This window comes from Plectropomus leopardus, chromosome 1 (assembly GCF_008729295.1).
Source record: "Plectropomus leopardus isolate mb chromosome 1, YSFRI_Pleo_2.0, whole genome shotgun sequence".
NCBI lineage: Eukaryota > Metazoa > Chordata > Actinopteri > Perciformes > Serranidae > Plectropomus > Plectropomus leopardus.
The window spans coordinates 24,433,141-24,456,565 of record NC_056463.1 but is presented as its reverse complement, the minus strand read 5'-3'; the positions used below and the strand labels follow the sequence as shown (position 1 = coordinate 24,456,565).

The 23,425-nt window shown below is 39.5% G+C and overlaps 3 protein-coding genes across 3 annotated transcripts; all 3 read right to left on the bottom strand.

The window, feature by feature from the left end:
• Positions 1–489: 489 nt before the first annotated feature.
• slc38a8b (solute carrier family 38 member 8b) lies at positions 490–6,884 on the bottom strand. The gene is made up of 10 exons (XM_042499081.1): positions 6,696–6,884; positions 5,925–6,123; positions 3,873–4,029; positions 3,689–3,793; positions 3,523–3,580; positions 1,969–2,083; positions 1,739–1,886; positions 1,423–1,625; positions 1,162–1,213; positions 490–592 (listed from the first exon to the last, which is right to left on the bottom strand). Exons 1-10 carry the CDS (start codon positions 6,882–6,884, stop codon positions 490–492), a joined length of 1,329 nt encoding a protein of 442 aa, XP_042355015.1.
• A 4,761-nt stretch (positions 6,885–11,645) lies between these two features.
• On the bottom strand, positions 11,646–16,109 carry LOC121942357 (neuritin-like protein). Its single transcript, XM_042485542.1, has 3 exons — positions 16,052–16,109; positions 13,532–13,679; positions 11,646–11,949 (listed from the first exon to the last, which is right to left on the bottom strand). The coding sequence occupies exons 1-3, from the start codon at positions 16,107–16,109 to the stop codon at positions 11,646–11,648; spliced, it is 510 nt and encodes a 169-aa protein (XP_042341476.1).
• Positions 16,110–19,387: 3,278 nt separating this feature from the next.
• On the bottom strand, positions 19,388–23,206 carry thap11 (THAP domain containing 11). The gene has a single exon (XM_042486068.1). It carries the CDS (start codon positions 22,823–22,825, stop codon positions 21,992–21,994), a length of 834 nt encoding a protein of 277 aa, XP_042342002.1. The 5' UTR covers positions 22,826–23,206; the 3' UTR covers positions 19,388–21,991.
• Between the last annotated feature and the right edge of the window lie 219 nt (positions 23,207–23,425).

The following is a 23,425-nucleotide window of genomic DNA, read 5'->3' as shown; positions in this document are numbered from 1 at the left end:
AATAAATAAATAATGCTTCAGTAGTGCAATACTGCCCCCTGGTAGTGTTTGCAAGTACAACTGAAGACTAAAAAGGACACACTTTGTGATTTGTTATTTAATATACTATATCATTGGTATATCAAGTTAAATAATAAAACACATACACAGATTTAAAAACCTAACAATGCATTCTTCTCTCTGCCCGATATCAGACAGTGGACTGGGTGGATTTAAAGGTCTGGACACAGGCAGTTCTTCTCTTTGATATTACAAAATTGTCTATTAACAATGCATTTATATCCACTATATATGGATCACACACACAGAAATATCACAGTGTCACATTGTAAATGTATTCTGAATTCAGGTTGTAAATGACCTTGATAAGGATCATTATATATATACAACTAAAAACCACCTTTACAAATGTAACTTTCAGTTGTGCAAAAAATGCTGTAAAGTGGAGCAGCAGCTGCAGATAGTGTAGTGGTGATAACGGTGTAGAGATCACAATTTGTTGCAAAGCTCCATGACCGCGATGGTTGTGCTCTGTCCAAAGATGAAAGCTCCAACCACAATGGTTATGACCCCCCAAACTGATAAAATCACCCTGCAAAAAAAGAACAAAGAACATGAAGTCAAAAAAAAAACAGTACAGAAGTCTTTTAACAGCCAGTTATAAGAAAACAATGAGCCTTCTGCGTAAATAACACTTAATCATCATCATTAATGATGCATCATAATTCAGCTCCTGCTAAATAACTTCTGAACAATGAACACAAAAGAATTTCTACCCAAGAGAAGTTTCAGCTGGTTGCAATCTGCAATCCTCACCGCTAGATACCACTAATTCTTCCTGAAACTTACACACTAACCTTTAATTTTCAAAAATCTTAATTCTGCATAAATTAGTAAATAAATATTGATCTGCATGTTTGCCTGTTACAAATTGTATGTGTTTGAATGTTGAGCTGAACTAATGTGAAGTGACTTGAAAACTCTGTAAGTGCACCATATGAAAACCCTTAATTTCCCCTATAATTTGAACCAAATAACAAGATTCTTTACAGGAAACTTCTTGGAAATTATTAGAAAAGAATTCAGAAAATGATAAATCTTTAAAACAAAGCATTTTCATGAAAATTGCATATACATATGAGTCTGTAAGTGTCCACTCACCTGACTCTTGGACTCACAGATTCAGTTTGCATTGTGAACAGTAAGCAAAGACCTGCAGCACACAAACACACACCACCACAATGTTAGTGAGCATGGATCAGACATTATTTGCATTCTTTAAAGGTCATTCAATCTCAAAGTAATTAAAAGGAGACTGACAAGACATTAATAACATCCAAAAAAATTTAAACCCTGTGTAAGTATGAAGCCATACATTACTCAGAATACATAACAAAATAAAAGTTAAGGTTATTTACATACCAGGAAAAATAAAGATGAAGAAGGCACTGATTCCTCCGATGACACTGATGACTTCACCCATGTCTGGAACAAACATGGCGATGAGAAGAGTGACGGAGATCCAGATCACAGTGAGAACGACTCTGCAGCGACTCTCAAACGAACTAGTCACGATTCCCCGACGACGTCTTTGAACACGTAGCATCAGGTTCAGGATGACAGATCTGTTACACACACACACACACACACACACACACACACACACACACAGACAGACAACATGTTAGGTGTTGAAACACACACAGCTCAAACATTACAAAACTCTGGTGTCACTCACCTCCCCAGAAGAAGGATAATAGGATAAATAGTGATAATTGAGATTCCAAAAAGTAGCCTGGAAATTATCATGACGACATCATTTCCTGGATATGACATCAAAATATCGGAGGCAACCTCTCGTCCAAATGTCATGAAGCCGTACACACCTGGAGATGGAGTGGAACGAGATGAGCAGCTGTCAGGTGAGCACATGATACACTGAGGTCAGCGCTTTAGAGTGAAACTCACCGGTTAGAGTGTAGATGAGTAAACAGAAAAACATGGAGACCACAGATATGACCACCCAGTGCAGGAGCTTCTGGTTCTCCATGCTGCTGTAGATGGCGATACAGGCTTCATGGCACTGCAGACACACACGGACACACACACTGATTAGTGAGATCAGTTTTTGGCGTGAAAAAAAAAAAAAAAAATTGAGAAAGTGTGTGACCCAGCTGCTATGTAGTCTGGTCATACACCAAGCAAAGCCCAGCGACAGAACCAGCGTTCTCATATTACAGCTAAACAGGACACTAAATTTTACAGTACACATAATTTACAAGGTTAAATTTAGGTTTAATTCTTTGCTTTAGTGACTCCTTGGGAGTTATTTGTTTTCGCTCATGTGCAGCTCAGAAACTGGCTCAGTTAATGTGACAAGGAGGGAGTGCACACAAGAGATGTAATAAAAGGCATTTGTAATTTATTAAACTAAGACACACAAAAATGAAAAAAACAACCAAACCGAACCAAAACCAACAATGCAGGGTGGATGTCTGCTGGAGGAAGGAAGAGAACGAGTCAACACCTGGGCCAGCTTTAATAGCTGGGAAGGCTCAGCTGATAAATATGACAAAAGTAACCAGTTGTAGTTTTAAAAGCATGGCAGTATAAAACAAAGAGGACCTGAAGACAAAATGTAATGTTATATATTGTTTTTATATTCAAAGCGCAATATCACAGTCTCTCACCATTTTGTGCAAGTTGACCTTACGATGACGCTAAATAAAAGATATGCAAAATATCGTTGCAAAATATGAATATTTGAGTTGCTATGTCTGTACATGCAACAGTCTTGGTTGTGTACATGTAAAAGGAGTTGGTTAATTGTTTAATATGGTCTCACTTTGTCACTTGTTAATCATTTCCCTGTTCCTACTAGCATGAAAATGAAAAGTAGGAAGCTAATAATAATAATACAGATCACATTTTGAAAAGTGAACAAAGTAATGGTATTACAAATCAACCAACTATACAGGCTATTCTCGTGCACTGTTTGTATATTTTCCTACGAAAATTAATGCATCAAAATTATTCATATTACATTTTATGATGAGCTAGTAATTCATCCATAACCAACATATTTTGGGAGGATGGGTCAATTAACACAGGACTTTAACCTATGAGACTGGTGTTTCGAAAAGTGTAAACCTTGCGTGAACTCTACATCATTTTATGGTATGTCATAACCATATTTCTTTTCCTCAACCTGATCTACATAACTTCACATTAATTACGTAACGTTGCGTTAGGTATATGACATCATTTGAGGAGCACTAATTTGTAGGATATCATATAAACCACAACTTCAGGATATGTTGATGATTTCCACATGCTCCATATGCCCGCTTAGCTTTTTGTTATTGCCAGCTGGTTTGTGATCTTACGTTTCTTTGTGCTTTCTTATTTGGTTAATGTTAACTCCATAATGCCTAACCTGTAAGCCATTTAGTTTACTACATCGAAAACTCAACTTCATTAGCTCAAATGACTTTCAGACTTAAAGTCTAAAGGTGATCCTACCTGGAAGCCAAAGCAGATGGTTGGCACAACACTGAACATTGAAGCCCACGAGCTCACACTGATAAACACAGAGAGACATTTACTGATGAGCACAAAACAACAGCTGGATAAAATGAGCAACTAATGATAAACACACACTTGCATCCATCACAGCAGCGTTACTTACCCTTGGCTGTGCTCTGGAGTTATAATAACCGTATGGCTCTCCATCAGGTAATATTTGACAATCACTGCCACACACAGATACGTAGCAGCCAGCGTCCCCAACACACTGACATAAGGAAAAAAAGGTTAAATCATATGATAATTTACACTCAACTGGAGGTCATTCTGAGCACAGATAAATGCACCTTGTGTATTTTTGGATGCCAATTTCTTTTGGGATGGACAGAGGCAGGATGATGAAGAGGCACATGATGAAGAGGGCAAATCGTTGGTCAGTATACCAGTGATATGGCATCTCTCCCTCAGCGGACCCAGTCACGGTCTCATATAAAGAAATACACACTGGCAAAAGAAGGAGTCAAAATTAGAGGCATAATTGATCTGCTTTACAGACCCATTTACATCCAGCTAAGAAATATGGTTTATGTAGTTTTAATGACTGCAGCATCCATGCTTTAATGTGAACACAACACAACAGAAAACAGAACACACTTTATTTCACTACAGTAAAGAGCTCCACCTGCACCATGCTTTGTGCAAAATTTCTGATCAAATGGGTTTTTTGGAGGGGGTGTGCTTGAAAATCCAATCAAATGCCCTGTTTAAAATTGGAACAGAGCAAAAACATTAAAGGGATTTGAAGCATTTCGGATGGACAAAACCCCAAATGGAAAAAAAGGTTAGTATTACTGCTCCCAGTCACATGTTTTTACCCTAATACTGGCTAGAATGAAAATTAAAGTGCAGATGATTTGTGGTCTGAAAGAGATTAATTTTTTTGATATGGGAAATGGCTGCCAAATTGATCACAGACTCAGTCGGGTTGACATCATTAAAAAAGGCGGTGCTATAACACTAGTGCAAATATCTCTATTATTTATGACAGGTGATAGTGTCATAAAAGTGGTGTCCATGTGGACAACAAATTAAGGACAATGGTTCTCCTTAAAGAGTCAGAGAAGCATGTTTTTGGCATTCGGAATAGGACATTAAGTCTGTAATAAAGCGGTTGAAGATGTAATGTTTGGATAAAATGAATCACGACAAACCTTCAAATATAACTTCCCTGCCTCCTCCACAAAGGTGTCTGCAGGGTTCACAGAGGTAAACTCAAGACTTTATAAAACTTTTTTTAATACCACATAGAATGTAATTCAATATCTGTTTAATGATCATACATCATAAAGTATTAAATAATGATGGAAAACCAGTCAGGACAATATGGCCCAGAGTTATTAATTATTATATAACATCCAATACAATAATTCCTAATGATATAATTCATCACATTAATGGACACAGATAATCCGCATTATATGGATGGATAAATTAACTAATTAAAAATAATTAATTAACTTTGTGTTCAACTATTTTTTCGCTGAAACTGACACTTGCCACACTATGAGACATGAGCTTCTTAGCTCCCATAGCTGCCAGTTGAGACAGTGTTTTCTGACTAAAACTCCACAATAAACGACTAAACAGTTTTTATAAACTGTTGAAAATGTTGAAACTTGGCATTGCACGTTTCTGCAAACTATACATATGTTCCACATGTATACATTTTGTATATATCATATCAACATTGCTAAGGTGACGTATTATATGAGCTGAGTTGGTCATTGGGAGGAGGAGGGGTGGCGTGATCACCTCGACAGGAAGTCTGCCAAGCTGCAGAACACTGCATGGCACTGTTCAAGACCAACAAACAAAACTGGTTGTTTTTTATGGAGTCATCACTGTTTTTCCCACCTTGGGATAATGCAAAAATAAAACAATAATGAAAAGCAAATGTTGTTTTTACAAAGACATTGCTGCATTTCCTTCCTTGATAGTGCCAAAAAATCCTGATGTATTTATAATTGTATTTTTAGCTAGCAATATGCCCATTACTGAGACATTAACAGCTTCTCCAGCCATCAAAATGCCACCAAAACAAGGTTTTTAAGCCAAAACATGATCTTTTCCAGACCTTAACCTAGTGGCATCTGTGCCTAAACCTAACCACAGGGTATAACCACAACATTGATGAAACGTAAAGAAACCTAAAGTTTCAATGTATTGGCTACATAATAAGGTACAAATGTAACATATATGTAGTTTGCAGAAATGACTCATGTCAATATTTTCTCTGGCAACTGGGTTGCTTTCTTGATAGAGAGGGGAAAATGTGTAGGTGGTCCATTGTGAGTAATGAGAGAACCTTCATCATAAAAACGACGTCATTCAGTGCTTACATTTCTCCAGCTGGTCCTGCACCACCACTAGGAAGGCGACACATATCATAAAGAGGTTGAAGCAGAAACACACTTCACAGAGTTGACCCACAGCTCCTCCGCACACTTCTCTCACTACGTCCTGATACGTCTTCTGTCTGCTTACTGATGACGCATAGCCAAGAATGACCAAACCACTGATAAGGAAAACCAGTGAAACCTGCAGGGAAAACAAACAAACAACCATAACTTTGTGCTGATGCTTGTGTTAAAACCGCATCTAAATTGCAGTCTAAGATTGCATTATATAGCTGTAGTATTACTGGTAGAATAAACAAGTAACTGTGATGAGGAGCAATCAAGGGTTCCTCGAAGGCCCTTGACCTCATGGTCCCATGGGCCCATTCTTGGAAAGTGTGAATATAAATCCATCCCTGACACACACACACACACACACACACACACAAACACACACACACTTGTTTTGCTGCAGTGCAATGACAGTTGAGGTCCTCACCTAAACTGGAGGCTTCATTAGAGTTCACCTGTGAAAAAGATGTGCCTCTTTCACACCAGATAGAGACTAAGGGGTGGTGAGTCTATACATACACAGTCTGCAGACTAATGGCCAAGCCCCCCACACACACACACACACACACCCGCTTCTGAAAGTTCCTGATAATACCGTGACAGCATTCATGTAGGGCCCACTGTGTGTAATACTTTTCTTCTAATCAATGCACTAGCATTAGCAATTGGCAGGCTTAAGTGTTGCAGGTGTTAGATCCTCACCATCTCCACACTGACGGCTGTGGTCACTCCTCCTGCCTTCTGGAAAGCCCAGGGGAAGTTGAGCAGTCCGGCTCCCAGCGCAGACTTCAGCATGATGAACACCGCGCCGAACGAGCCAAGCCGCGGCGGGTCCGCGTGAGAGGCAGAGCGTGCCAGCAGGCTGATGCTCTCCCGGGCCAGCTCCTCCATGATCCTGATCACAGCTCAGATACTCACAACACCGGTGGGGAGAAGCTATAGACTAATACACCTTCCCAAAAAGATTTTTTGAATAGAACTAACTCAAAGTAGTCCAGATGTTTGTTTCATCCTTCTGAGTTTCTTTACAAGTAAACCTGCTGAGTGGGAAACCATGCAAATATATAGGACCCAACACCCACGCGCGCACAAGACTCACGTGGTGTAATTGGACATTTTGACTATTAGATATTTCACTCTGAGGTGAGAAATTTGTCAGGTAAGTGAGTGTGTTTGCTTGTGTTCTTCCTCTCTTTCTCTTTTTAGTTTTGTCTGTCTATTTTTATAGCTGAAGAAGAAGTAGGACAAGATCCCATATAAAGCTGCAAGAAAGTGGACGTCCTCCCCAAAATAAATAAATGTACATGATAAAAACTTAAGCTAAGAAGCCTAATAGAAACGATTAACCAGCTAGGGGCCTTCAGGGCACAAATATGCTGGTGGGCCAACTCCAAGCCATTAACATTGTTAGAAATTGAAAATTGGTTGAATTTAGGTTTTGATTTTGGGACAACATCTAATGCCATTGTCGATTTGACGGAGAACACTGACGACAGATGATGTTGATATTGTGTTATGTAATGTTGTATAGGCCTAACTAAAATCCAACATCTTCCAGATGTCTCATACTAACATTATCTTGATGTGAAATAACCACAATTAGTTGTAAGGTATGAAGAAGAAAACCCTGCAAGTCTGCAAAATGTCATGATGTTAACATCCAGACAACAGACAACAATTCTAACATCAGACATTTTAAATATCGTCTATCGTCTGAAATGTCATTCCAGCCAAAATTGAATGTCTATCCCATGTTAGCCTCCGATGTCTTTCTGACGTCATTTTGACGCCCAGTACCAGCTGAGCGGTTACTTCCACAATTTGCACAAGCTGAAATACTAAATAGCCTCAGGTTTGCTGTGTGGTCATTTTATTTAACAGATTCATTTAAAGAATGTCTTAAAACAAAATATTCACATATCAGGACTTAAAAATGAAGACATGAAGGGCATTTCGGTGTTCTAATGAATAAGGTGCCAACCAAATAACTTCAATGTATTCCATTATATTCTGGCTGAGGTATGTCTCTTCTCTCTCCCAAAGCTTCATGTCTGTCTCTAACTTTCTCTAACTTTGGATCGTCTGTGAAATGTTCAAACCAACTAATGGCTGTTTACTTGAAGACATTATAAAACACAGATCAACATCGTCATATTTCACTTCATCAAATAGAACAGGTCAAGTATAGATGTTTAGACACGCAGAGAAGTAGATGTGGACTATAATATATGAATATAATATGATGAGTGGTCATGAGCACTAAATCCCATAATAATGTTTATGGATACACTGGTTGTCAACACTACAACAACTACCATTTTGCTAAAAAATAAAGCCTAAAATCACAAATACAATTTGGTTTACAGTCTATATAACATAAGCCACCTTCTGTCTATAGACCTGTGATTCAGATGAAGACAAAAGACAGCTTTAATGGAAATGTAGTGAAATCTATGCCAGTTGTCTAGTTGCTTGTATTTAGCAAAGATTGAGATTAAGCCCATTATTTACATTTAATTTACAGATTATACTGTATACCATTATATATGTAGCATCACTGTACAGTGCAGTTTACTCTGTTATATCATTAGTTCATGTGAAGGCAAAATATAATCCCAGTCATATGGATTGAGCAGCACATTGTACTACACATTGAAATCATAATCCCGGCCATGTTTCATGCTACACACCATCTGTTAGAGAGCAGAGAGCATCAGTCAAAATCCCATGAATATTGTTCTACATCTCACAGTCTTTCAGCCAGCAGGAGGCATCTTTGTTGAGTAAAATACATTTTTGTTGTATCTTGAACATTCAACAGCTGGGTGCAGAATGTGAAGGCACTGAGGTACCTTAAAGAGATTTCATGGTGATATTGCAGATTTGAAATGCACAATAAAGGAGAGGAGATTAGACTGAGCAAGCGCACAGAGGTGTTCTGACAATAATTTCAATTTCTTCCAGGCCATGGGCAGATTATGAGACAGCCTGGACACAGATCTGCAAAGGGCCCATCACCCATATATGGAACAGGACACATAGACTTTGTGGTTGTTATGCATCTTTTTGTGTTTATGTGTCTCTTTGTGTTTGTTCCGTGTCTGTTTGAGATAATTATATGTATTCTTTTAGATGTTTTTTTATCTCTTTTAGGTCATTTTGTGTCTTATTTAAGCAATTTTGTGAAATGGAGCTTGTTCATAAAAAAAAAATCCTACAAGTGTTCAGGCAAAGCCCCCAAACCTTAAATCCTACAAACGCCCCTGTCAGGTACTACAGTCATGTGCAAACTGCAACTACATTTAAACCTAAAGCTGGATGTATGATACAGCACTATTTAAATCAGCCATTAACCTGTGAACCTGAGTGACAGAGGCTGCATGGTGGCATTTAATCAGTGTAACACAGGAAACTTTCAGCAGAATATAAAGCAGGACATCCACCTGGAGTTTCAGTGACCGCTGCATTAACTTTTTAAATTCAATATTCTGCTGTAATGAAGTTATCACCTCTGACCTTAAGATGTCATACCTGCTCAGCTCATGTTCAAGTCATCCTTTATGACAGTGCTGACACCATAAAGTCGGCTGACACAGCAACATGACGAAAAACCAATCATTATTCAATTCCCACTAACATATTCACGCCCCGAACATTGATGACACGGAGACTGTTTTCTAGGGTTTTGAGGTGCAACCTGCTACACTGTGGACGAATAAAGACGGATGAGATTTATCTAGTCATGATTCTGCTGTTATGAAACAGCTTAAGAGTATTAGGATTACACACACACACAACTGACACAAATACCCATGACTTCGAGAAAAGTAGGGTTGCAATTTAAGGAAAAATAACTGCATGTTTGTTTGTCTACATACCTTTTATTTAAGTTTGCTCTTTTTTGTTTGGTTAAAAAGCAAAACAAAGAGGCATGTACCACTCTTGAAAAAAAGAGAATTTTGCAAATAACCAAAAACAGAAAATAATACAGTAAATACATTAGTTGTGTGAAAATCAGTGAATAAAATGCAGTGCATTAATACATAACAGCTCAGTATCAAAGAAAAGTTATACAACATTAAATAACATCACAGCGACTTTTTAATTGATGTTATAAGGATGGAACTTGGAATCTTCCCGCTCCCTTTTTCCACCACTGACTCATGCAATTAGCATGCAGGTGTTGTAATTGTGTTGTAATTATTTATTGGATTATTTTGTCCTGTGTTTTTCTATGATGCGTGCACCCCTTGTGTGTATCATTTTTTAATCGCCCCGCAGGGGATGCATTAAGCTCATAATAGAAAAAGCAACTTATAAATGCTTAAAGACCGACGAAAAAAACACTGAAAGGGGTCACATTAAATGACACAGTTTAAACATGTGATTACATTTTGCAACATCGTGCAAATGATTCTCCCACACAGAAATGTAATTTTCTGATATTAAACTGGTCAAACAGGGTGATGTATTAAACTGCACAAAGACACTGTTTTGCACCCTGTAATAATACTTAACTCTGGATCACACCTGATTGGATCACAAGCACATCTAAACACCTGGCATCCCTTAAAATCTCCTTTGTCCTAAAAAAAAAGTGGTATTACTGATGTACTGCAGTTATGATTTAAAAAAAAAAGTGTACAACAAACATTAGGTTTTAACTTTAACTGAACTGAGATCTGTCTATAAGTGACTTAAGTCAGTAGGAGAGTCTTTTTATTTGCTCCCCACACTAACTGCAAGTCACTTCAGCCTGTAAAATAATAAAGTATATAAATAAACAAAACTATAATGTGAATTTAATCAAAATCAGTTATCCACTTATCTGAACGGTCTAGTATGTAGTAATTGGGGGGATATATATTGGCAGAAAATTCAATATAACGAGTATGTTTTCTGTAGTCTATAGTCTTCCTAAATAACAGTGGTTGTGTTTTTGTTACCTCAGAGTGAGCCGTTTAAATCTACATGAGTAGTGTTTTTACAGCAGCCCAGAACGGACAAATCAAACACTGGCTCTAGATAGGGCCATTCACATTTTTGCATGGGCCACCATAGTTCACAGCCCCTCCTCAAAGAAAGCATCGGAAAAAAACTGATTCTTTTAAACGCAAAACTAATGGCCCATCTGAGATATGTCAAACAGCAAAGAACACTGATATGTCACATGAAATTGCTTTGTTCTGTATTTTTACGGGTTTTAATCACCTGATCAGTTTGTTAAAAACCTCCTGAACAATGAACACCGTCTAACTTTAGGTTTTAACTGGATGCAATCTGTAATCCTCACCATTAGAGTCCACTAAATCTCTCTAAATCTTTCACACGTTCCTTTAAGTAACACTGCTGGACAGCTACCACTGTGCTTAATTTAAATACTTGGGCCAGAATGAAAGCAACTTCCTTGTCAACATCCCTCTGAAAGCACAACATGTGATAATCTCAGCATATTATATTATTATTAGTTTAAAGCAACATGCGCCACCTTGTCCAGGAAAAAAACACTGAACACTTATTGAACTCCTTATGTTAGGATCGATATGTGATCATGATGCGCCCGATTTTTTAAAGAGTGCTTACCCTCACATGTTTGGATCATAGCGGAGGCAGGACGCTAGCAACCAGTTGTCTAAGATCTAGATGGGTTAACTAACTTCTGATCAGAAGAAGTAAGGTGCTGCATACAGGGAACAGCAGTGTGCTGAAGGTGGGATTGTGCTTGTTTGTTTGCCCTTTCAGTGTTTCCTGGTTGGTCTGGTCAGAGGGGGGAGGGCTCTGGGGTGCAGGCACAGTGCTGGGTGGGAGGGTGGTAAGGCTGGCACACATGTCGTAGAGGTTTCCAGAGAACTGCGTCTTTCTGGACTCTTGTCTCAGAGACTCCCAGACAGCTGCTGCCTCTCCAGGACAGCCAGCCAGAGCTGAGTTGGCACAAACATGGAACGCATTCCAGGACCTTTAAGGAATCAGGACACAAGGAGCTGTTAGTGCAGAAATGTAATACCTGCAGGGTAAAATACAAGTAAGAATACAGTGATGACACGGTATACACACTGAAGTGTAATTAAAAATCCAAATCCTGAAAATTATCTTTAAAATTATAATCCTTGACACGCAGTAGAGGTGCCCAACTGGAATAGAGCCAGTGACATTGCAGTTGCACGGCATGCACTGTAACTATTCAGCAACTCAGGCACTCCAGTGTGAAGAAGGTTTTGAACATTCTGGGGCAGAAAACATGCTGCAGATACTCTGGCAGAAAGGCAACACAAGATGAGCATCATCTGTTGTATCATGTGTTTTGTAGAGAAGAGAAGATGTTTGAACTCAGATGTCTGCTTCAACTGAAAATGATGATGAAAAGCTTGAATCAAAACAGTAAAGTTGTGGCCCATAAACCCAAAATAGTGAGACCCTGTAACCCTCCCTACTGCAAAGTTAGGTGATAATAGTCTGTGGTTTCACATATTACATCCATTGTGAATAAAACAACACTCAGAGTCATATTTAGAAGATCTATAGTGCATGATCTAAATGCATGCATAGGTGCATTCAGGGCGTGTCCAACTCCACTTTTGCTGGTTAAAGGCACATAATGTGTGAACAGAGTATGGTACAAGGGGCAAAGGGGTTTTTATTTAGTACCTTAACTGATGGTAGGCTTGGGGTGTAACATGAATTCAACTGTGTGGTTGGTAGTGAGTATTTTTTTGTTGAGAGTAATGCAGTGTTGGACATTTAAGCAGCAAACACTAAAAAGTGTAGTCATAAACGTGACTGAGTCAACAGAAGCAAACTTCTCAACATATATTGGTGAGGTTACAGATTTAGAACTTCTCCAATGTGCCAAATGTGAAGGGGAGCTGCAGTGGCTGATGCAAATCACAAGAATGCAAATGGACCTATCCAAAGCCAGTGTTTGGTTTATGTTTGGACCAGCTCCTTATGTAGATATAAATGGTTTATTATCAGGTAAAAACAACTCAATGATTCTTAGTTTCCAGTGATTTCACACCAATGAAAACATGGTTTAAATATTATATTCTATTTCTGCATTTATGTTACACTAAATCCTACACGGAGGACCTTTAATTGGGAGTCTGGCAGCAGCTTTGCTCTGTTCTTATTTAAGAGAACAGCCGTGGTAGCAGCTCTGCCAGGCTGCACTTGGTGCTTTGAGATAAACGCTTATGTCAGCATGCTAAAATGCTCTTAATGACAATGCTAATATGATGATGTTTAGCAGAAATAATGTTTATCATCTTCAGTATTTTAGTTTAGCATGTTAACATTTGCTAATTAGCCCAATCCATCCCGTTGTTGTTTAGACATTTCACTAAAATGTAGACCATATGTTGGCACTAAAGGAAAAGTCAGGGGATCATGAGTTGGATAAATCCTCAGGGAAATGTGAATGTCTGTGCAAATTTTTATCCAACAGCTGTTGACCACAGTGATGCACCGAATGGCATTATTATTCACCAATGAGACAATCTGAGACAAGTTGTTACTTGATGGTAATGGGCAGACACACACACCTGCAGATTGCATCAATGTCCTGTGTGCGCTGGTCTTTCTGTGTCTCCACCAAACTGTCTCCAAGTGTTAGTAAACACTGAGCAAAACTCTTGTAGATGGAACCACATGAAACAGGAATTGCAGCTCCGAAGCACAACGGGACCAGGCCTAGTGGAGAGAGAAAGAGACATGAAAAAGGTACGTTTGTGCACAATGTTGAGATTTTTTTTAAATATAATAATTAAATGAATGTATATATGGGGATTAGACAGATATAAAAGCACTAGATTCTTTTGGTCAGGGATTTCATCTTGTGTAGTGAAACACAATGTTTATATGCTTATAGAGACATGATCCATCCGGTGCTTAGATGGATCAAACAAATACAGAAATATGTTGCATTCCATTCATCTGGAGAGATTATACAACCTCAAAGCCAGATTCAGTTTGGGACTACAAAACCTTGTGTGAGCTATGTGAGCTGTGTGAGTGCATTGATCAGCTCATACATAACACATCCCTGTGATCCTGGTCAGGGATGAGTCACTGAAACGCCCCTGGAAAAGTGTGAATCAAGGTTTGACTGGAAAAGAGGACATTTGTCCAAACACCTGATCACTACACAAGGGTGTGGAGGTGTATTTGAGATGGAAATCGGTAGATGTTTTCCAATGAGTGAGACCCACATAGCTTTGTTGCTGGCTTTAAAGACATCTGTGGACATCCAGTTGTCAGTGGCCTTGTGTTAAGCTGTTCCAGGATCAGGGTTTACTACAGTCATGTCCAAAGTCTGGCCCGGGGACCAGCTTGTCTTTCAAAATATAATTTATAATAAACACAATATTGGTTAATCAAGCAAGATGCATTTTTTCAGTAAACTTGTAATGGCAGGACAATCATGGAGTCTTTAGAAAAGAAAAATAAAAAAAAATCAAAGAAAAATCTATGCAGGCAGAACTATTGTGTTTTCATAAACAGACCGTCAACAAGCAAACAAATAATTACCTAACACCAGATATTACCTGCTAAGTAGTAGACATGGCCACAGCAAAGAAGTGTAAAGCCAAGAACAAGTTGAACAGTTGAAACAGTTGAGTTTGTGTCATTTGTTTGTGATTGTTTTAAAGAAAAATAATCCATATGGTGCGAGAAGCAGCTGGCCCCCAGGTATTTTCATGTTATCTAATCTGGCCCCCAGTCAAAAAAGTTTGGACACCCCTGGTTTACTAGGACATTTGAATATTACACCTCACTTCAATACCATGATATCAATTTCTTTGGGAATCTCAGGTGTCCCTCAAACTACTGGCCAAATGTATTGGTATCTACCAGTACATGTGTGCAGATCTTTTATCAGACTTAAACATTTAGTTTTTCTTTTGAGACAGTATTGTCTAACATCTCTCTGTATGACAGAGCAGTAATATTTCTCTTAATTGTCAAAAGCATCCAATACATGAAAAACAGCCCCAGATCTAAAGGAGACAGGAAACCAGAGGCCAGCCAAACTTTGCAACCACAAGTAGCATTTACCTGAAAGTCAATCTCATCTTTAAAATCAACTCATTAATATGCATGTTTGTAATCATATTCAAATGTCCTTCCTTCATACTTAACCTTATATCTTTAACTTCGAAGTGATATTTTTTCAGTTATTTTTAAGGTTTTATGTGTCTCCGTTCTATACCTTGGAGAGATATTGACTTGTGTTTTAGCTTTAGCTTTCCTGCCACAGGAGTTTAATAAATCATATTTGAATCCACATTGTTGAAGACCGTTTTTAATATTGTTGTTATTTTACTCTCGGTATGTTTGCCTGCTTTTATGTGTCTGTATTGTATAATGATTGCCAATGTATTGTTTATCCCAGCAGTATGATTTTACAGCAAAACATTTTGTAGTTCTCAAATTCAAAAGTAAAAATTCAAGAATTCAAAAGTAGTTGTGATTCTTAGAGACCTCACAATCATACAGTCACTGTTTCATTCATAAAAAACACTTGTTTCTGCGCAGATTTAATCTTACCAGAAAAAGCAAACTTAAAATACCCTAAAAAACAATATAGTATATTTTGCACCTAAATGTATGTGGTTGTGCACCAAATGCATATACACATACGTAGGAAACACACATGCATGCAAATGCACCCACACACACACACAAACACGCACACACGCATGCACACGCGCACGCATGCACACACACAGACACAGGAGATGAGAGAGAATCAGAGCATGAGGGGACAGTGAGTATCTCATTATGGTAAGTGCATTTGTAAAATCTGTCTCTCTTCAATTTCAGAACAAGTTAAATTGAATATCTTTCATCAGCCATCTTTAGCTGACAAACCTGAAATTTCTCTGATCAACTTGAGTTTCAAGACATTTATGCAGACATATCAGCAAAACTGTAAAATTGATATGGGAGAACAACATAGGATAGGCAAGAGCAAACTCAGCACTTACAGACTTTTTTTTCCCCAGAAGACTTAAATGTACCTCATCAACACACTCAGACAACAATTAAAGAAACGGCCTTACTGAAGCAGAGAGCGATGGGCAGCAACATAGTTGCTGTGCCTGGTTGGGACTTCATCATTTGTTCCACAAGTCCTGTGGAGCTCGTGAGTCCCACGTCTGAACCAAAAGGCTCTGATGTGAAGATCCCACTGACTCTATGTCCAAAGTGTCCAAAGTTGCTGCTTTAAAATATGATGTGTTCTGCCATCCGTTGAGAATTCATCAGATTGCAAAAGTAAAGCATTGCACATAGGCACAACCCAGGCTGGATTAAGGGACCGATGCATCACAGAGAGTAAGAGGATGCTGTGTGTGGGTGTTTGTGTGTGTGTGTGTGTGTGTGTGTGTGTGTGTGTGTGTGTGTGTGTGTGTGTGTGCGTGTGTGTGTGTGTGTGTGTGTTTGTGTACATGCACACTAGGGAGGGGCACAAGGCGAGAGCCATGGAGAGCTTGGAGGCAGCAGACCAATGACATCAAAACACAGCACACCGGATTAGAGTGTTCTCATTTCCGGTCTTTAGTATTTAGAACATTTATTTGAAACACAAATAAATTATATATAACCATAATTTATTATAATCTCTGTCTTGTCCACACACATTTACCTGCTGCTGGTGCAAATTTTTTTTTTTTACTTTTGAACAAGGAGTTTGTCACAAATGACAGTAGAAGGAAGCATAGTCAGAAGTGTCAAGAGGATTGCTTTTTTTCACGTGGACAGATGGATGACGTCCCACTGAGAATAAGAGAATCCAGCTCACCTGGGAGTCCAACACAGACGCAGAGCGCCCTCTGAGAATAGTAGCAACCCATGTAACAATCATCCACGGCCATGTGGGTTATGAGGAGTTAATGAAGAGTGCTGTGTGTGTTAAACACTCAACCAACTGTGCAGACCTTGTTTTTAGATATGCAATTGCAAACCATCTACCTTATCCCCATTTCTTACTTGAGCATTTGTCTTACATTCCCTCCTCTTCCTCATGGCCTCCAAATCCTCTGCTATGCCCCCCAGATGGCTCACACTCCGTGCATTAGTATAAGTCCCGGTTCACATCTGTATACTGACACAGGAGGAATGGTAACCCATTGTTAATCTGCGGCTTAAAACAACCATTAACTGCAGAATAATCTGCCTGTATCTAAAGCTGCTGCCTCATATCAATACACCATGTGAACTTTGGCAGTGATTCCAGCTCTGGGTCTCCCTGAAAACATCTGCTTTTTTTACATTCTTACCTTGCAGATATACCAATGATATAGTCATTCCACTAATTTTAGGAGATATCTGAGCTCTCTGGACTTTTCTTTTTGGGACATGTTGATGCCTCGGGTAAAGGTCCCATGTGACACTCTTGGCCTCATTCTTTAGTGTATTATTGAGGAAGATTCTTGGGCTTTTTTATTGTTTGGACTGTAACCAATTAAGGTCAATCTTAATGCAGCAGTGTACAGTGATATTTTAGACAACAGAGTGCCTTCAGCTTTGTGTCAAATATTTAGCATTTTCTTGTTTTAATTTAAATCCAAGAAAAAATTAGTAAAGACTTTTTTTCAAGTTTGCTGTGGAAGAACTGGACTGATGACTGATCGACCCAAAACCCTGACCTATAAAACCCTATATAACACCTATCAGATATACTGGGGTGCTGGAGGGGCTCAACAAGGCTGGATAAGGATTTCATGTCTTTGGCAGGTCTTGAAGCACAGAGAACCAAAAACAGGCCAAGGCAGGTTTCCAAAAAACAAGGCAGATTTTCCTCAAACTAAAAGGCTGATGTGTTACCACAGAAGGGTTCACAATGAACTGGTAAATACTGGAGAGGAAGTGCAGGCTTAAATCAGGTAGCTTGCAATCAGAGTAGATGATCAGCAGGTGTGTAAGGAGCTGCACGTGTCTGAGGAGTTCAGCTGGAGAGCAGAATGTAGGTGAGCCACGCCCAGCCTGAGACACACACAGACGGGAAACAAACCAGGGACAAACATTAAACAAGAAACAAAGGGACAAAGACCTGAAAAAAAAACAGAAAAAGTTCTGCAGATCCTAACAATCCTAACAATGCTTCTGTGGCTGAGGTGTCCACATACTTTAGCGATGCAGTGCAAATTCCAGCCCAGTCGCCAGAAGAAAATGTGACATTGTATGTTTGTGTAAACCATAGATACATTACATTTGTATGCTTCATACGCGTATCATAGCAACATTTCTAAAGTGACGTATTTCTGATTACATGGAGGGGATGGTGGATGGTATGACACATTGGCAAGAAATCTGCCAAGCTGTAACACCACCGCAGACCATTGTTCGACTATCAACGAAACCAGTTGTTTTTTATAACACCATTGCTGGGGGGTCAAAGGTTTCAATACACTAAAAGCTTTAGGCGGACAGATATCTACAGCCTATTTGTTGGCAAAATACTATGAATGATAAGCCCTAACAAGATTATATATATTGGCAACCTTATTTTCCAGTCACAGACAAACTGTACAGCATTTAGCTCATCTGATGTCAAACACTGGATGTCAGGATTTTGCTCACAGTTTTACTCTTTTAACATTGCATATTTACTCTCAGACAATCTGACACGAGACGCTGTCGTTAGGACTGAATGTAAAGGTGGCTGTGGTAAACGCCAACAGCCGTAGAAAAGGAAGATAGAGTTGTGTAAGTTTGATCGACAGTGCTGGATTAAAGCATTATGTAACACTGTTGGGAGAAAAAAAACCCCAAATAAATCCAGATGAGATTAGGATCTAGATCCTCGGTCACTGTCTATCCATTCATCCCTCTCTCTCTCTGTCTCTGTTTCATGTGACACATTATCACGGCAGGTGTTCAAAATGACGGATTTTATGTTTGGGGGTCACTGCATTACAGCTTTACATTCACATTCAGATGTTCAACATTTCGCAGCTTTAATATGAGTAACAATTAAGCAAATGAGCATCCGGGTTGCAGACACACAGACAGATAAAGTCGATTAGATCATATAGACAAGAGCTGCACTGTAAACCTCCTGCTATTCAAGCTGTTATGCCACGCCATCTAGAGGGTGAAAATGTTGCCACAGTATCTGACAGATTTTGACACGTTTTGACTGAAAGTCAGATTTGCTGTCAACCTATAACAAAGTAAAATGAATAAGCAAAACCATCATCATTTATAAAAAAAAAACAAATAATTTATACCATAAAGTGTAGTGATAAACTCAGAGAAGGATTAGAGCTAAAATAATTAGTTAAGACTATAAACACAATAAATCCTATCATAAATCCTTAAAAAAAATCCTTCTACTCAGTTACCTGTTGTATGTGACTTATAAAGAAAAAATGACTAATCATTGCCTGATGCGGTTTCTTAAATGTGACAGTTGCTTTAAAAACTAGCAATTACTTTGTTTTTTGGGTGTTGACCAAAAGAAGCAGTCCTAGGATATACTGTGGTGTCTTATAATGGCTTCTTTTGCTGTTTTAGGACATTTTATGGCCTGACCAATTCATTAATAATGGTCTATTATAGTAATCCCATCATGAAACCATTATAATGCTAATTTTAAAGGATTTGACTTTAAAAATGTATTGATCCAAGATGATTCAGAAAAAACTGCTAAAATGATGGCTTACACACTTCACTTCAACTATTACATGCCTCTTAATAATGCAAAGACACTCTTTTCACACTAACAGAGTAGATGTTGAGTGAGGCTTTAAGCACCCCCAACAGAAGGAGAAACGCTGTAATTTAAATTTTGAGATTATATTAAGTCCCCATTATGAGCCTTTGTGATGAATTTTATTACATTTTCCACAGCTAAACTCAAATGTCCTAGAGCTTAAGTCACTACAAATTAAAGTTTTTCTCTTCTCTCCTAATGAAAAAATGCAAACAAGAGCACAGGTAACTGTGACCCTGGTGGGTTGACCTCAACTTTGAGGTAAAAGCAGTTAAAAAAGTATGCCATGAACTTCTGCCCTGCTGCTTTACCGTAACATTGGACAAATTCAGGACACGTTTCATAAATTAAGAAATTACTCAGCGCGAATCAGCACTGTTTCAAAATGAATTTTACTTCAAAATGAGAGCATAGCTGTCAGACCAAGTTCAAAAATCAGAAATGTAACATCCTGTGCATGAAACACTCATGAACAGGACAGAGAAATGCAGCCACTAAACTTGGACATGAATCACAATCAACAAGCAGGTGCTGTTTCACAGAAAAGCCTCGGGGCAGACATGTACAAGTTGCATTAAGTATCTGGACAAAAGATTGTTCTTTGTACTTCTCTTAAGATTTCTTTTTTTAAAAGGGTGAGCAAATATAACTTAATGCCTTCAAGAAATATTTAATAAGATTTTTTGAGAGCCCCTTTATGTTTGAAGGGATTCCTTGTATGTCCATTTTCTGTTGCATGTGTCTTTGGAAACAAAAATAAAAGGAAAACAACTTAAAGGTGCAGTCAGCAATTCTTATCCATTACAGTTTTTGTCAGTCAGCAAAAATCTTCTCACGGTCCGCTGGTGATGCGTTGTGAGTGCACTAAAAAAAAAATCTGGTATTCATACACAGTCCTGGCTGTAAACAGAAAAACAAACAAAGCTTGAACTGAGCCACACAACACTTTTCCAGTTTATCAGCCACAGGTGATGTTCATGGTAGTGAGCAGGACACAGCTTAAAAGCCATGAATTTATCAACTGAAAGGCAGTGGGGGTAAGGGATGGAAATGACAGGGGGAGTGTATTTGTTTGGGTGCTGAATTCATATATCAGCTATCTTTCTCCAGAATCGCTGATCCCACCTTTAAGGTACCTTTAAAGGCATCTCCGATGAAGTCATGGTAGAGTTTTATTAACTAACACAACAGGTGTGCCAAGAATAGTGTTTTGTTCACACACAAAAAATCTATAGATATCTCATTTTGGCATACTTTACCTCTGCAGACCTATTGTGAGATGTTTTTCGCAACATCCTCGTAAATCAAATCAAATCAAATCAAATTCTAAGAGAAATCTTAAAGAGAGAACTTTCTATGCAACTAGGCAGTTTTCAGCATCTTCCTCTTCAGTCCGGTTATAAATGTGTAAGCCTGCCTAACTTGTAAGTCTGTGCAAACTATCAGTCTCTGTTGAATTAAAAAAAACGTGTATTATGGATCGTGGCCAGGCTGCATGTCAACAGTGGACTAAGCATGTTTCTAGAATTAACAGTTATGTTGTTAATATAAGCTACATTAACTAGGGATGCCCCGATCGTATCAGAAGGATTGGTATTGGGCCCAATCACTTTAAACTGGTCGAGATCGATTATTTTGAACACTCTCTGCCTGATACTTTGTTTACGTCCTCCATCACACAGGTGTCATATTGTATGTAACATATTGTAATGCTGCTACTGCAATAAGTAGAAACAGATGTTTTTTCCATGTTTAACTAAATCCGCTATACCATTTTAAGTGGAATTTAAATACTGTTGTTCATTTTCAGTGAACTAGTTTTACTATAATGCTGTAATAAGCGGAAATGTAACCCTTAGGAACTGTTTGGATGCAGAATTTTTTTGCCTATTAAACTGTCAAACATAAACAATGGATTGATTTTCATAACTTGAAAGTACTTGAAAAGTGCATTGTGCAGCTGTAGTATCCAAGTAAATACAAGTGTTGGATCGGGACTCGGTATCAGCAGATACTCAATATCAAATGACTCTTATATGGGGCAAAAAAATAAAATAAAAAAAAACATTTAAAAAATGATCGGGACATCCCTAACATGAACCAGTCAGTCAATTTCTTTTTAAAACTCAGGCCTACGAAAACTCAGCTCTACTTGTTGAAAATAAATTGTCATCGCTCGTAGTTTTATACAAAATAGGGCTGGATCTGCTGCCTTCAAACCCGTCGGTGCCATCTCCGTTAGTATGAGTCTCAGTAACGGGTAGTCTCCGGTGATGTTCACCCATCACACTTTCTTCCGGACATCAAAACCCACCGAGTTTCCGTAAAGCAGCCGGTCTCGCTCCCGCACCTCCTCCTGCAGTTTGGCCTCTGCCACCCGGAGCTGGCGGATGGTCGACTTCATCTCCTTCATCTTCACCTCCATCAGTGCGATGATGTCCCGCTGCTCGTTTAGTTTCCGCAGCAGCTCGGCGGACGTGGTGCCGGTGGTCAGCGAGTACGAGTGGTCCAGCGGGCTGCTGGTCACGCTGACGTACTGCACGGGCTGATGGCGCACGGTGGTCGCGGTCCCCACCGCCGACTCGTCGGTGTTTAACTCGTCCGAGTTGCCGACCGGCGCGGTGTAACAAGTCCCCTCAGACTGGGCTGGCAGCCGCGCCGTGCCCAGGTACTCCCCGTTTTGGCCTATCTGAACCACGGTGATGGTGTCGTCGCTCGCTTCGCCGCCGGCATTGCCCTCGGCTCCCTCCGCAGTGCTGTCCAGTACGCTGGCGAGGACGACCCCGGAGGTCGCTGCAGCGGCGGGTGCAGGAACCGCCGCGGACACCTTCCTGCCCCTGCCCCGCCGGCTCCTGCGCTCATTGACCCCCCGCAGAGGGAAGAGGGACGGCACTCGGATGGTGTAGGTCTTCCTCCCGCCGGCGAAATGCACGCTGCAGACTCGGTGTCCCGTGGTGGGCTGGAAGGTGCTGAAGCAGCCGCTGACCCCGGCCCGGGAGATGTTCCTCAGCCAGATCTCCCTCAGCGTGCTGTCTTTGGGAAAGGTGTAGAAGCGCAGGTCCCGGTCCCGGTGCGAGTTGTTGTAGCAGCCAGGGACACAGCAGGTGAACCCGGGCATGGTTACTTCAACCCCGAGGCTAAACGCACGGTATACGGATGAAGTTTAGGTTATTTTATTGTTGTTTCTTTTTTCTATGCGTTGTTATCAAGCTGAGTGGCCTACAGGCGGAACTACACGTCCCACAACGCTAACAACTTCCTGTTTATTTTTCACCAAAAGTGAGCCGCTTTTCTTCGTGCGACGACTCAATCTACCCGAAATTATCCGGACTGGATGCATGCGGAGCTTGAATTTATGCAGAATCCGAGGCTGACGTTTTATTTTCGGTGGTAAAGATCTTGTTTTATTCTTCGCGGTGTTATCAAGCCAACCGCCATTCTCTGAGAACTAAAAGTCCCAGAATGCCTTGCGCTTCCTGTCCAGGTCCGTCAGTAATATACCGCCCCTGCTGGTCAGGACCAGAGACTGGATAGAGAGATGTTTAATAAAAACACTGTAAAGAAGATAGATAGATGTTTAATAAAAACACTGTAAAGAAGATAGATAGATAGATAGATAGATAGATAGAATAAAGATCTAAAATATTTCAGAAGAACAATAAATGCATACATTATGCAGTATTTTTTTTATAGTATTGCATTATGTTTGAATTAATTG

Bases quoted from the DNA above. Each gene is read 5' to 3' on its own strand.
- slc38a8b (XM_042499081.1), bottom strand. From the start codon at position 6,884: ATGGAGGAGCTGGCCCGGGAGAGCATCAGCCTGCTGGCACGCTCTGCC. The intron at 2,084-3,522 runs GTAGGATCACCT...GTGTGTCTGCAG, and splicing joins CCATCTGCTTTGGCTTCCAG to TGCCATGAAGCCTGTATCGC. The intron at 593-1,161 runs GTGAGTGGACAC...CTTTTTTTGCAG, and splicing joins TCTGTGAGTCCAAGAGTCAG to GGTGATTTTATCAGTTTGGG.
- LOC121942357 (XM_042485542.1), bottom strand. From the start codon at position 16,109: ATGATGAAGTCCCAACCAGGCACAGCAACTATGTTGCTGCCCATCGCT. The intron at 13,680-16,051 runs GTAAGGCCGTTT...TCTCTCCACTAG, and splicing joins GCCCATCGCTCTCTGCTTCA to GCCTGGTCCCGTTGTGCTTC. The intron at 11,950-13,531 runs GTGTGTGTGTCT...GATTCCTTAAAG, and splicing joins GACATTGATGCAATCTGCAG to GTCCTGGAATGCGTTCCATG.
- thap11 (XM_042486068.1), bottom strand. From the start codon at position 22,825: ATGCCCGGGTTCACCTGCTGTGTCCCTGGCTGCTACAACAACTCGCAC.